At 39.1% G+C, this 14,690-nt stretch overlaps 1 protein-coding gene across 1 annotated transcript in view; it reads left to right on the forward strand.

Moving 5' to 3' along the window:
• The first annotated feature begins 5,929 nt into the window (after positions 1-5,929).
• The window catches only part of LOC126088737 (uncharacterized), a 471,473-nt gene continuing 462,712 nt past the window's right edge, over positions 5,930-14,690 (forward strand). The window contains exon 1 of the mRNA XM_049906860.1: positions 5,930-6,086. Within this exon, the coding sequence (XP_049762817.1) occupies positions 6,067-6,086 (20 nt within the window). The 5' untranslated portion in view covers positions 5,930-6,066. The remainder of the gene's footprint in view (positions 6,087-14,690) is intronic.

Raw genomic sequence — 14,690 nt, forward strand, 5'->3', positions numbered from 1 at the left:
CTGGTTATTGTACTGGTGCAATCTGATACAAGCAAATTTCTTCTCTTGGTAAACAGGCGCTTAGTGTGGGCTGCCTTGGGTACAGAACTTTGTAGCAGTCTTGTTCATGAAAGGAGTCTTGAATTTTTCGTGATTTAAGGTGGTGCATTATAAAAAGCATTTATCTGTGTACTAGCCGGATCATTCAATTCATGTGATTATATGTTCAACTGATCTAAATCATTGGAATCAACTATTTGAAATTATATATCATTTATTGTGTTGAGTATTATATCAACTAATCCTCTTACTGGTGATCTTGGGCTTTGAAGATGTTTGCTATTTTTAAAATTGTAATAAATAGTTTCTCTAAAGAAAGTCACATTCCTTAAGCAAAACTTTTCTGCTCGTGTAATTCTCTTAGAGAAACTGACGAGTTGCTTATTTCGTTTGCGTTTTCGTTTTGCTCTGTTACATATGTTTAGTGTATTAGACCAACTAGTTAAGTACACGAAAATCATGTAATAACAACGACATCCCTTTTCTACTTGTATAATAATTACTTTTAAAAAACTGATGACTTCTTATTTCGTTTATGTTTTGATTTACGGTTTCATTTGTCGTCAAAGGTACAAAGCTGAGGAGAATTCCGCGTGTGACGTAGATAATATGTATGTTGCAGTTGTACTGGGTCAAATACTTTTCGGAAATCAGGAAATAGTGCATTAGCCTGACTGCATTTATCCAAAGCTTTCAGTATATCTTGTAGAAAATGTGCGAGTAGTTTCACATGATCAATGTTTTAGGAATTCATACTGCTTGACACAGAAGATGTTATACTGATCGAGGTACCTCATTATGTTTAAGCGCAGAATATGTTATAAGATTCTGCAACTAATCGATGTCAAGGAAATTGGACAGTACTTTTGTGGACTAGGTCTACTAACTAGGTTAAATTCTGATGTTAGCAGATGACTACAGTTCCCCGCAAAAGCTTCAACGTTTCGTCCCCAGAAAGCTTGATAGTGACGTCCTGTTCTGTCCTGTCCAACAAGTTTGAATTTTAACTCCTTTGTCCCGTCCCATGCCGTTGACAGCCTGTGCGAATGCCGCCACTTTAGGAGCATTGTGGAATGTTTTTACGTTACGTTCCATTCCATTCCATCAACTGTGATAGAGCCTGTAAACGGTATACTGCACTATGTAGATCTAAACGTCTGTAATTTTGTCACTCACTCTTGGATATCGTGTTCCGACATACCCCATCACGAAGGAGAATTTTCATGATTGTCAACGATAAAAAGCCGACTCTCAGTATTTTCATTGTCTTCAAGTAAAGTCACGACCATCATTCGAATTCGTTACGAAAACTTAGGTAGAAAAGACGTAAGATTTAAACGTGTTTTTCGTGTTGATTTTACCAAAACTGGTGCTAATGTCATGTTATGTTGTGCAGTACAACTGAAATACAACCTGTGCTTTTCAGGAACGCGATGTACTGTGTAGTATTGTATCGTCAACTGTAAATTTATCATTGTCTTTTCAGAAACTTGGGCCACAGTGTCCTCGTTCACAACCAGCAGTTCTCTAATTTCGGACGCTTGTAAATATTTTTGTAAATTAGTAGTGTTTTGCACAATCTATTGCGTAATAAATAGTAATTTGTGACTTACAGTTGCTGTAAATAAGTAACATATCCCTTTACATTAGTTCGCTCTTCTAATAGGAGTGTATATTGTCTGCATTTGTGGTAGATTAATGCTACTGTCGAATTTTCTTAGCGACCATAACCTGAAGAACATTTATGAGAAGCAGTAAAACTTGTACCACGTTTTCCGTTGTGATAAGAGATATCTCGTTTTCGCTGTAAATCGCTTTACTTCCGAAAGGATGCTGGTAATACTTGTGGCATATCAGACTCATAAATTAAAAGAAAGTCAACAAGCTTAGCATAAAGTTATTTGTTCACTATTCTGTACTCTATATTCTGTAAAATATTTCACTAGACATAACATAGCCGCACTGTATATGCTGTTCTTATGTGGGAGATGAATTAGTTGCTATTCGTATGCAGCTGAAAATCATCCTGACTATCGTCGAGCGATTAGAAGCTGCCATGAATGGGTTTGTTGGGAGGGCTACTAAGAATTGCGTACCAGAGATACGAAAGATGCCTCAAGTATTATCCCCTCCTGTGGCTACTGTCTCTTCTGCAAGAAATACAGGACCCAACATCCATTTGACTGTGAGTGGCATGGGTAGGTATGGGCATCACACACAGTGGCATCAGGGAGAATTCAGGGTGCTGTGTTGGAGTTTCTGTCTTCAACTGAAACAGAAACTGAGCCAGCGTCCTTTGTCAATGGGCATCGAATGAAAAGAAGTAGGGTCTATTAACCATCAACAATTGAAGCTTATGGCGAATAATGGCACAAGTTAGGGGTGGGAAGGAACACGAGATACACTCAGTGTGTATGCCTGGAGGCTTTATTCAGTGTGTTGAAGAGGCTATTCGAGCAGCCATTGAGAGAACGGTGTGCAACAAACTGCAGATTATGGCGGACACTGCAAAAGAGATGATGCCTGTCGCCTGAAATACGAGATCATACTTGGACCATTCCAACGAGTAGCAGAGAATGCTGAGGATACCAGCCTTACTCACAGCGTTTCAACGAAACTCACAACCTGCAGCATTGTCCCCAAAACAGATCGTTGCTCCCTGGTTATGAGTACAGTCAAAGGATTGAACCAGAGAGTGGACAGATTCTCTGACAAGCTAGGTTGTGACTTTTTACACCTGTGCCACAGGGTTGAGAGTTGTAGGAGCCCCATAAATCGATCGGATGCGGCTACCCAGGTAGCTAGCTCTGTGTGGGGTGCACACTTTTTCTTTTAGGTTAGATGTGTCTCCATCCAATCTAGATAACGGAAGCTGTGGGAAACTCATTATTTGATTCAAAGAAATGCTCCACAGGTGATCCTATTCACATGGATTTAAAGTCACTTAGTCTTGTACAAAAAGGTGTGCATTATTCAGGAACACACATTTTCAATAACTTGCCAGCAGCCATAAAAAGCTTAACAACCAATGAAATTCAGTTTAAGAGAAGCCTAAAGGATTTATTGGTGGCCAACTCCTTCTACTCCATTGATGAATTTCTTAGTAAAACCAACTGATTTGTATATAAGTACAACATAACTTCTGCACAATTTCAGTGCAGTAATGTGTTCATTGAAAATTTGTGTGTCTCTCTCTGTGTGTGTGTGTGTGTGTATGTGTGTGTGTGTATGTGTGTGTGTGTAAGTATAATCTAACTTCTGCACCATTTCAGTGCAGTACTGTGTGTTCATTGAAAATAAGTATTACAGTAGTTGTATTACATGTTTATTACCTTATAAATAAATAAAAAAACTTTTTTATTTTAAATTCAGTGCATTAGTATTTGTAAAATGACTCTTAGTGTTCATTAAAAAATGACGATCATTCCACTTGGGACCTGTGGAATGGTACATTAGCTTATTTGTTTTAGTTGTAAATATTTGTCACGTATTGTTGTTTTTCTGACATGTTCCACATCCTGGAGGACCTCCTCACTACGGATCAATTGGAATGAAAGTAAATTTAATCTAATCTAAAAGTATTAAAATCATGATGATTAGCCTCTGAAGCATTTGCAGCAAAATGCCAGAGTTTACAGAAAGCTTATTAAAACCTAAAGTTGACAGATATTTGGGGAAAATTTATGTGTATATTGAAAATACAGGGAAATGGGAAATGAAAGTAGCATATTTGTCACAGTAGCCGGCCGTTGTGGCCGAGCGGTTCTATGTGCTTCAGTCTGGAACCGCGCGACCGCTACAGTCGCAGGTTAGAATCCTGCCTCGGGCATGGATGTGTGTGATGTCCTTAGGTTACTTAGGTTTAAGTAGGTCTAAGTTCTAGGGGACTGATGACCTCACATGTTAAGTCCCATAGTGCTCAGAGCCATTTGGACCATTTTGTCACAGTTACAGGAAACCCAAATCCACTGAGATAGAAAAAAAATGGTTCAAATGGCTCTGAGCACTATGCGACTTAACTTCTGAGCTCATCAGTCGCCTAGAACTTAGAACTAATTAAACCTAACTAACCTAAGGACATCACACACATCCATGCCCGTGGCAGGTTTCGAACCTGCGACCGTGGTGATCGCCCGGCTCCAGACTGTAGGGCCCAGAACTGCATGGCCACTCTGGCTGGCACTGAGATAGAAACTGAAGATGCATATGATATTGTTGGGCAAGATTCAATATCATGTGTGGGCATAAAATTATAGTAGGATCTTTCAACTGACCACCGGACTCACCTCCTGGTGTAACCAAAAACTTTAGGGAAAAATCTCATTTTGATTGTAGGTAAGTTCCCTAATCATGCTGCAATCATTGGGAGTGACTTTAATCATCCAAAAATCAACTGGAATAATTATAGTTTTGTTAGTGGTGGATGTGACAAGACATCCTGGGAATAATAGTCAGAGTCTTCCCATACAACTACCTAGAACAGGTACTTCAGCACCCCACTTGTGATGGGAATATATTACATTTAATGGCGACAGACAGACCCAACCTCTTTGAGGATGTCTACATTAAAACTAGTATCAGACAGTAATAGCAATAATGAATACCAAAGCAGGTAGAAAGATTTAAATGTTCAGTAAATTAGACAAAGAAGCAGTAGTGTCTTACCTCAATGATGAACTTGAAATTTTTAGCTCAGGTTAGGATACAAGCAGAGGAACTCTGGCTCAAGTTAAAATAAGAGTTGACCACAGACTGGATCGATTATGTAGCTAGAACAACAGTTCATGGTTGGAGCTACCTTCTATGGTATGTTTTCACTGTAAAGAAACTTCTAAAGAAACAGGGAAGACTGCACACACGTCTACAAGAAGGGGGCAGAAGTGTGCCACAAAATTATCATCCAATGTCCTTGATGATCAAATTTTTTAGAGTCTTGCAAAATATGCTGAGCTCAAAAATAATGAAGTAATGAAGTACCTCTAACATAAAGACCTCCTTGATACCAACCAGCACGGATTCCGAAAACAGTGATCATGTGAAATTCAGTTCGTACTTTTCTCACATAACATACTAAAAGTGTTGATCAAGACATTTAGATTGATGCAGTATTACATGGTTTTTGAAAAGCATTTGGCTCTGTATAGTACCACATCTATGGTTATAACCAAAACTACGATCCTATGCAGCATCAAGCTAAAATTAGTTACATGACTGAGTATTTATTGTGAGGGGGAGCACAGCATTTTATCTTGAATGGAAAGTCATAAAAAAAGGTGTAGAAGTAACTTCGGTGTGCCGCAGGGAAATGTGTTGGAACCCAGTCTACAAAGGACGTTGATTACAAATCACTCACACGACCGCTGCCAGAATATTGTTCAGGTGTGGAACCAAACCACATAGTTCTAATAGGGGATTGTGAATGTATATAAAGAAGGGCAGCCCGAGTGTTCACGTCTGACTGGTCTATGGGAGAGTGTCATAGAGATATTGAAAGAACTGGAGTGGCATACCCTTGAAAATAGACGGAAACTATCCCGAGAAAGTCTGCTGACAAAATTTCGAGAACCAGCTTTAAGTGAAGACTTCAGGAATATACCACGCTTCGTTCAAACAGGGATCGCGAAGACAAAATTAATCACAGCACGGACAATCATTTAAACAATCATTCTTCCCGCGCTCCATATGTGAATGTAACAAAAGAAAAGACCTAATAACTGTTAAATGGTTGGTGCCCTCTGCCATGCACTTGACAGTGGTCAGTGACTCGCGGACTATAGATGTCTAGATGTAGATAAAGAGATAGACAATATCTCTTTGGATGTAGATTAGATGACAAAGATACTTGGCACCATTTTCGCGGGTCACGAGAGGTAGATCAATCGATCTTGTAATAGTATCGATAGTAATTTCATCAACAAAAATTTTGCATCTATGTGATGAGCAGTGTAGCCAACATGTAATGTTATCAAAATTGTTTTCATTGAACAGTTTTATTCTGCGACTCAAAATTGTGATATAAAGCACAAGATGAACCAAGTTCCAGACAGGTGAGCTTGTAATTGATATAACTGCGAGAAAATAGCATTATGTTACCTTATTTGCTGAAAGTGGTTTCATTGGTTTTGGTACATGCTTGCTCACGTGGTTTGTAGAGTATGACTAAGTTTTGGTGATGTACTCGTGTATGTCGATTAAGTTACAATCGTACTCTCACAATGACCGCAACGTTGACAAACCTACTAATCCAAAAGGAGCTCCGTGTCGTTTCACCTACTTCTTCGGTCCTAATATAGTGAAAGATATTTGACAGTTTGTTTTGGGTGTTTGTTTTTCATTTGGGACGAGTGTGATAAAGTATATGTGAAATTGTAACAAACATGTAGCAATATTCTTATCGTTTTTTCTTCAAAATTTTTAAGCAAGTGTAAACCATGGAATGCCGTCCCGCGTACACAAAACTGTGGATGTTGTTTGCAGAAGAGAGATTGAAATTTGTGTTTTTTAAATCTTTGTACATTCAGATCAATTACAAATTGACGTGTCTTAAGCATTAAAATGTCTTTATGTACTTTTACGGAGAATATGTTGGTTAATAGCAGTGTCAACGTCGAGGAGAGATACTAAACATATGATTGCCCCTCATTTGGTCAGTAGCTTGTCTGCCACATAAAATGTTCTCAGGATTTCCCCAGATGACTATATATCTGATCACAGTATCGGGAAATTCGAAAAAGATGAAACATTAACTAAGGGCCTCATCCTCAAAGTCAGAAATATGTACAATGTTTATGAATATTTACAGTAGTCACAGTATCCAAACGAATACCATACCCAGCAGCCATTCTGTATTCTGACAAAGTTGCATCACGCTTTTAAAGCTAGCAAAAGCTTCTACATTCTAATGATGACGTCCAAGGACCAAACATTGGCTCTGAACAGTGGATCTACTGTAGTAGAACATGTGACTGAAAAATGAAGTTTATATAAACAAATTGATTTGTGTCATATCTTGATGTCTTACGTTATCGCCATATTTAACATATTAAAACAGCAAGGTAAATTCAGAAAGCCTATATAGCTATGTGAAAGCCTTACATAAGTATTTCCTTGCATAGAATGTAAATAAGTCGTATGTAAACTACAAAAAAAGCATGGAAGTTCACTGTGTAACTTTTACCCCTATGTATATAAAAACTGTCTTGTGAATAGTAAGAGTGCAGGAGAGCCATACATATTACAGCTGTGTCATCACCATTAACCCAATATTGTGTCTTTGTCATCACCATCAATCCTAAAAGATATTTGTGTTTGCTTAGTAGTCCTGTCACCAAGTTATGAATATTGGTATTGTGCACATTATCATCCAGAAATAAGAATAATACATCGTCAAGGAAAAAACAGTAAAAATTCTTTAGAAATAACAAGAAAAATTAAAGATAATAGAGCCACAATATTTTTCCATATTTATAAATTGTTATCAAGTTGAAACAACTACATTTCCTTAAAGGGAATATGTTAGGATAATAGTCATCTCTATTAGAATTGCACAACATATATAATTTTCGTAAGATGGTTGAATCATTCTGATGCTCTTTCTATTATAAAAACTAGACGGTGAATGTAAATTAGTAGTTCGACATGTACAGTATTATGAAGAGAGTAAATAGTGATCTACAAGGAAAAACGAGGTATCCGATTCTCAGCTTTGTTATTCTACTGTTGTCTGAATACATGGATTGGGCTTACAGCCCATTATGTCTTCAGTGAAGCCATTTGTTCATCATTTCTCCTAAATATCCCTTTGCTACTGTTTTGCATTAATTACTTTGTTAAGTAATCTGTCTTCCCAATGAAACTTGCTGGCAGATTAAAACGGTGTGCCGGACCGAGACTCGAACTCGGGACCTTTGCCTTTCGCGGGCAAGTGCTCTACCAACTGAGCTACCCAAGCACGACTCACACCCCGTCCTCACAGCTTTAATTCCGCCAGTACCTCGTCTTCTATCTTCCAAACTTCAGCTGAGAGTCGTGCTTGGGTAGCTCAGTTGGTAGAGCACTTTCCCGCGAAAGGCAAAGGTACCGAGTTCGAGTCTCGGTCCGGCACACCATTTTAATCTGCCAGGAAGTTTCATATCGGCGCACACTCCGCTGTAGAGTGAAATTTTCATTCTGTCTTCCCATTGTTTCCATTTTGTGTTTTTTTTTGCTTTATCTTTTTGTTTTTTCTATTAATATTAAATAGTTCTCATACAGTATTTTTATATTTTATCTCTGACTTTTAACAGTCTTCTTCTTTTGTCTTTCCTAATGTAAAGGATTCACTTCCATATATTAGAATATCACTTCTCGTTTCTTTGTAAAATTTTAACTTTGTGTCACTCCTTGTTACCCAGCATTCTGTGTATTGTCTGCACACCATTTCTGACTTTTTCGTGATATTGTTTTCAAATACATAGTTAATATCACAGCCTAACAGGAACAATCTAATATCTGTACTATTGATTCTTCATCTAGTACAGTTTTGGAGTCAACTAGAAAATTTACTTTGAACATTATTTTTTATTTATTTAATTTTTGTTTTATTTTTAATTGTGTTTGCTGAAATTTTTAGATGGCAATTTTTAGCTATTTGATTTAAGTGATATATTGCAAACTGGAGGTCATTTTCTGAATAGTCATTTGGTCATCAGCAAAGAACAGAGTATTTACGTGAATAATTTACATGGAAAATATCTTTGTTAATGACCAAATATTCTGGATCTCGTGTTTTTGTATAAGCGTGAAGTACTTGTATGCACAGGAAAAGCAGCCAGCAGAAAATGTGTTTTTGCAGAACATACCTTAGGGATGCCACACCCCCTGCTCAAGTTTTTGTTAATTGTTGTGGAAATCAGCTATTGTGTAATAAGGGTTGTCACGCCCTTCCTGAGAAAGAGAAATTTAAGGAATGAATGTTATCAAACAGTTTTTCCCATAGTTTATTTATGAACATTTAAGTAGTAAACAGTTGGATTTGACTATCCTCTGTTGTACTCCCTGAAAAACTTGCAGCAAATGGAGTGCTTTTTTCCTCTATGCTTTTTAAAATATCATACAGACATTGGTCTTCCTCTGTTGTTAATTTCTTGTATCCTCTTCCATCAGTGAACATAAACGTACATTTGTCCACAGTGGCTGCAACGTAACATAAAATGAGCTTTTACAGTTAAAACACACATTATCACTGTTAGTGGGACACTTTATTGTAATATGCTTTGAATTTACACTGGTCATTGCTTTTGGAAAATTCCAGTTTCCTTTTTAGCCATATGCCATCGTCTAGTATTGTTGAATAGTATGTGGTTCAGTGGGGAAAGTGCTAAACCATGAATCCAGTTGTACAGCACTCAATCACAGGAATATTCTATGATTTTTATTTGCCACTTATTTAGTTTTACATTTCTGGCAATGATTTGTTAATGTGAAACATGTCAAGCTGCACCAGAGTTCAGAATGTACGTTTTAACTGTAGGGTTCCATATAGGCTAATTGTGGATGTTGGAGGAAGGCAACCAAATTCTTTCTTCAATAGGACCTCGTCTAGTAAACTGCTATGGTGTCCAACCCAACCTTTGCTTTTTTATTGTTAGCTGCTCAGGAATAAGCCTCTTCCAGATGTTATACGTAACTTGATCTACCACATTTAGCTTGTGGTTGGAGTGTACATTCTTTATGTTTGTCCAGTTGAGTGAAAGGAAAGACCACCTTAAGTTACATTCTTACTAATATTGAAAGCTATAAGTTGTGCTTTTACGGTCCTGTGTCTGAATTCAACTAACATTTACAAGACTACATATAATTGTGTCTGTGGTGATTATAAAGAACAGAAGTTTGATATTTTCAATTACAAAAAGTTAGCAGTGTTTTTTAAGCCAAGTTGTCTTTATATACCCACTCCAGAATTAATGCTGTCATTTCAATCATTTGTATCTTTATATACCCGTGAAATTAAATTATGTGTATGGTACACTTGTAAAAAACAGCTTCTTTGTTTAGTGTTGGTAACTGAAATAATCCTTTACCTTATTGTCAGGTAGCTTCTGTTGTGATGGAATGCACATTCTGGATATATTGCTTGATGTCACATCTTCCTTTGGGTTCCCTGAAAGGTAGTGAAACTTACAGTTTTCATTATGCTTTACTTGGCCTACCAAAGCGTCTGATTCCACCCATCAACTTTGACCCATGACATCATCAGTATGGCAGAAATGGCTACTTCCAGTGTTTACAAAATGACAACATTAATGTCACTACATACACATACCAACAAACAAGAACAAAAATAAAAATGCCACAATAATGTCTCACTCCAAAAATAAAATGAAACAAATGGGACAACCATGGAAATTGGTGGTTTGGGGCAGGGACAAGCTAATTATACAACAATGAAAGAACACTGCACCATCCCAAAACAAATAATATAAAAAAAATTAATTTGCAGCACTCTGCTACACCAACAAACCCACAGGTGTTGAACATTTCCCTTGGCCTTTAAGCTCACCCACAGCAACTGATACCAAAAAATCATCCACAATTCCAAAAAGTGAAATCAAATATTTCCTTTGAGCTATATATCTCAACCGCAGCTATCGATCTTGGAACATAACGATACACTCATGAACTTCACTGTCATATCCATACCCAACAGAAAAGCGCTTAAAAAAATTAAGACTTCTTTACACACAACAAATGTTGAACTAATCAAACCTAATGAAAATGCCAAACACATAAACAAACAAACATTTAATAACAACTCACTGAAAACACTTCCACAACCTATGGTACCCCACCGACTACCTAAACACAAACGAATTCAGTACCACTCATTAAACTCAGCATGTCCACATCCATCACCAGAGTGCACCATAAGATACAACCACACAACTTCTACAAACACAACCAACACAAAAACTCTGCGCTGTAATGACATCACACACCACAACAGACAAGTGGACCTTAATGCATCCATTGACCCCATTATTCTTTTAACAGCCTAGCAGCTGTAGGGCCGTCGATCTCCCCTTCTCAGTATGCAGATGACTTCTGCATTTTGTATTGTTCCTCCAGTACTGGTGTTGCTCAGCGGCACCTACAGGGAGCCATTCACAAGGCGCAGTCATAGGCTCTAGCCCACAGCTTCCAGTTTTCAGCCACTAAGTCGTGTGTCATACAATTCTGTTGGCGTCGTGCCATTCATCCAGAACCTTAACTTTATCTTCATGACGATCCACTCTCTCTGAACTGGAGTCCTTCCCTTTACCACCTCTACTTGAGGTCCATGCACCTACACTTCCATGGTGTACACTTTGGCCGAAGCTTTGTCTGGACCTTTTGCATGGCCATAAGGACTCCGTTAACCCCGCCACTCTCCGCTGTCACTTCTTCTCGATTCTTGACATGTTCTGGGGCTCTGAAGTTGTTTACACCGATGGCTGATGGTAATGCTGGCTTCGCCTATGTCCGCAGACGCCATATTGAACAGCATTCCTTGCTCACTGGCTGCAGTGTATTCACTGCAGAGCTTGTGGCCATATCTCGTGCGCTTCAGTACATCTGTCCCTGTTCTGGTGAGTCATTTCTTCTCAGGTCTGACTCCCTGAGCAGCTTACAAGCTATCGACCAGTGCTTCCCTCGCCATCCTTTGGTAGTGAACATCCAGGAGGCCTTCTCTGTCCTGGAACGGTCCAGTCATTCAGTGGTAGGGATTCCTAGGCAAGAACATGCTGGCAGGCTGGCTAAACATTCTATGTGGAAAACACTCCTGGAGATGAGCATCTCTGAAACTGACCTGCATTCTGTCTTTGCCGCAAGGTTTTTTGGCTTTGGGAGACGGAGTGGCATAAAAGTATGCACAGCAAACTGCGTGTCATTAAGGAGACTGTGAATGTGTGGAAGTCTTCCCTGTGGGCTTCTCACAGGGAATCAGTTATCCTTTGTTGACTCCGCATTCGCCGTACGTGACTCACACATGGTTACCTCCTCCGTCGCAAGGACCCACCTCAGTGTCGCTGTGGCTCCCAAATGACAGTCGCCCACCTCTTGCTGGACTGCCCACTTTTAGCCAATCTGTGGCGGACTTTTCGGTGTTGGGTGACAATGCCTCAACAGCAGCTTTAGTTTTACATTTTATTTGTGGAGGCTGGGTTTTATCATTTGATCTAAGTTTTAGCGCATGTACTTTGTCCCTCTCTGTCCTCCACCTTAGGGCTTTTAGGGTGGAGGTTTTAATGTGTTGCAGAGTGGCTGGATTCTCCTTTTTTATTCTCATGGTCAGCCAGCTATGGTAATCTGCTTCCTTGTTTTTTTTTTGTCTTTTCTCCCTGCTTCTCACATATCTCTGTCGTTTTCTTGTCCGGTTTTGTCCATTGTAGTGTTTGTTGTCCTCCTGTCATTCTTCTGGTTCTTCCTTTCTCCTGTTATTGTGCCTTATGTGTTCTTTGTTTTCTTCTTTCCCTTGGGTAATTGTTCTACTGGTAACAAGGGCACGATGACCTTCCAGTTTCGTCCCTCCCCCCCCCCCCCCCCCTTTTTAAACCAACCTACCCATTACTCTTGAAATTAAACCCAAAGGTGAGCACTGTTTAGAAGTCTTTCTATCATATCTACAATTGTTAAATTTGTTCAATGAGTCTTGTTTCTCCTTAGCAAACTCAAAACCTAAACATTTATGCCCTACAGAAATAAATCTGTCATTTCCCCTGAATCAGCCGTTTTAATTGTTTCTAAATGAACAGTGAGAATGTAATTGTGGATGATCTCACGTGTCTGTGTTGAGTCCAAGTGTTTGCTATGTTAGTGCTAACATGGTAACAGCATCCAATTATTTTGTAACCAAGTTGCTCCATGCTAGGTTTAGTAGGGCTCCCTGTCCTTTGTAAACCTTTCCTTACAGGGGCTGGCTGTGCTTTCTGATGACACACAGCATTTTCTGCTGGTTGGAACCACCATGAAATTACAAGCAATTACTGCCAGGAAGTGTGCATACTTAGAATAATGGTGCACCCTTTACACCTGCTGCTGTATGATGTATCTCAAGAAGCTTCCCTATTCTTTCCTTCCCCCAAAGATTTCAGCACACGTGTTACGCAGTTCTGTTAGCACCTGCCCATAGTCTTGTGTTATGGAGAACTTAATTTTCACACAGCACTTTTATCTTTTAAAAATATATCAAGAATAAGCACCTTGGTACTACAGCAAGGTCATTCTCAACCTTTGACACCCCCTCCTGCTCACCTTTGCTTGTGGATACCGCTTAGTGGAAAGTTTGTAGTGATTTACAATATAGTGATCACTACCCAATTTTGAATCCCCAATTGAAAAAAATGATTGTCAAAAGATAATAAACAAGCATTAGAAGTTTAGGAGGACCGAATGGACAATCTACAGCCAGTTGGTTGCGCTTGTAAACCACAGCAGTATTCAAAATATGTTGGCTCACATTACCAGTATGATTTAATAAGCTGCTGATATATGTATATATACTCCATATTCTAAAAAGACAACACGTTCATTATGAAATGAGGCATGCTGCTCTGCAATGGGGCAACTGTGCGGGTCAATGAAGGTTCAGATTCAGACCGTCAGTAGAAAACATTGCAGTTCTTTGTTTTCCAAGAGTAAAAGCACATTGAGATCATGGCAGAAGTTTAGTCAATTATTATTTCTCAAAAGACATGACAATAAGCTGTTTAATCAGAAGGATCTTCGGCAGAGACCTCAAGAGACAGAACAGTTAGACAAATTGGACTCCATGGTCACAGTGATCTCTTTAAAATCTCTCTTTAAAATTAATTAACCAGCAGTGTCTCACAACTTCTAATGTCCGCCCACTACGAGGTCTCTCTCGATGCTGAATTTTCATTGGCGGTAGTTGACTGTGTATGTGCAGTGGCACAAGTACAGTGACAAACAAAAATCTCCAGGGTCACAAAATGAGCTAAATCCAAGGCATTAGATGTTCTGCAGTGCATGATGACTGGCACAAATGACAGCTGTATAGGGGAGACTTTGCTAATCCCCACACTCACAGGTTGAGGGTCCACTAGTGTATCACCACTTTTCAAGATTTACTTTACACTGTCCACCACCAGTTTGCCATCTGTTGAGGAACTTTCAGGTAGACTAGTTCTCATTGTGACCGGGAGGTAGTTCTTCTCTAACCTGGAGGAGCATTCTCTATTCTCTTTTTACGCTTGTCTAGCATTTGCAGTGTATTGTTGTAGTTGACATAGATTCTTACAAAACTTTTCTGGATTTCAAACATGACAGTGGTAGCGAGAGGCAAACAGCTGGTGAATATCAGAGGTCAAAGATCTACATCCGTCTGTTTGGACAGTTGCTAATCACCTGATTTCTGGTGGAACTATGCCTACTAGTACATTATACCAGACAGGTGCTGCATATTCACCTGCATAATAGCACAACGCCAGTGTTGAAGTCCAGGTAGTGGCTAGTTGTGCAACGCAGTTAGATCCCCATAATTTCTGTATGATATTATACCTTGTGTATACTTTCATGTTAGTGTTGTGACAATACATTTTATAGGTTAAGGTGTGGTCTAAGCTCACCCTCCCCCCCCCCCCCCCCCCCCCCCAGGTATTTTGGGGAAAAGG

This window comes from Schistocerca cancellata, chromosome 1 (assembly GCF_023864275.1).
Source record: "Schistocerca cancellata isolate TAMUIC-IGC-003103 chromosome 1, iqSchCanc2.1, whole genome shotgun sequence".
In the NCBI taxonomy this organism is placed as follows: Eukaryota; Metazoa; Arthropoda; class Insecta; order Orthoptera; family Acrididae; genus Schistocerca; species Schistocerca cancellata.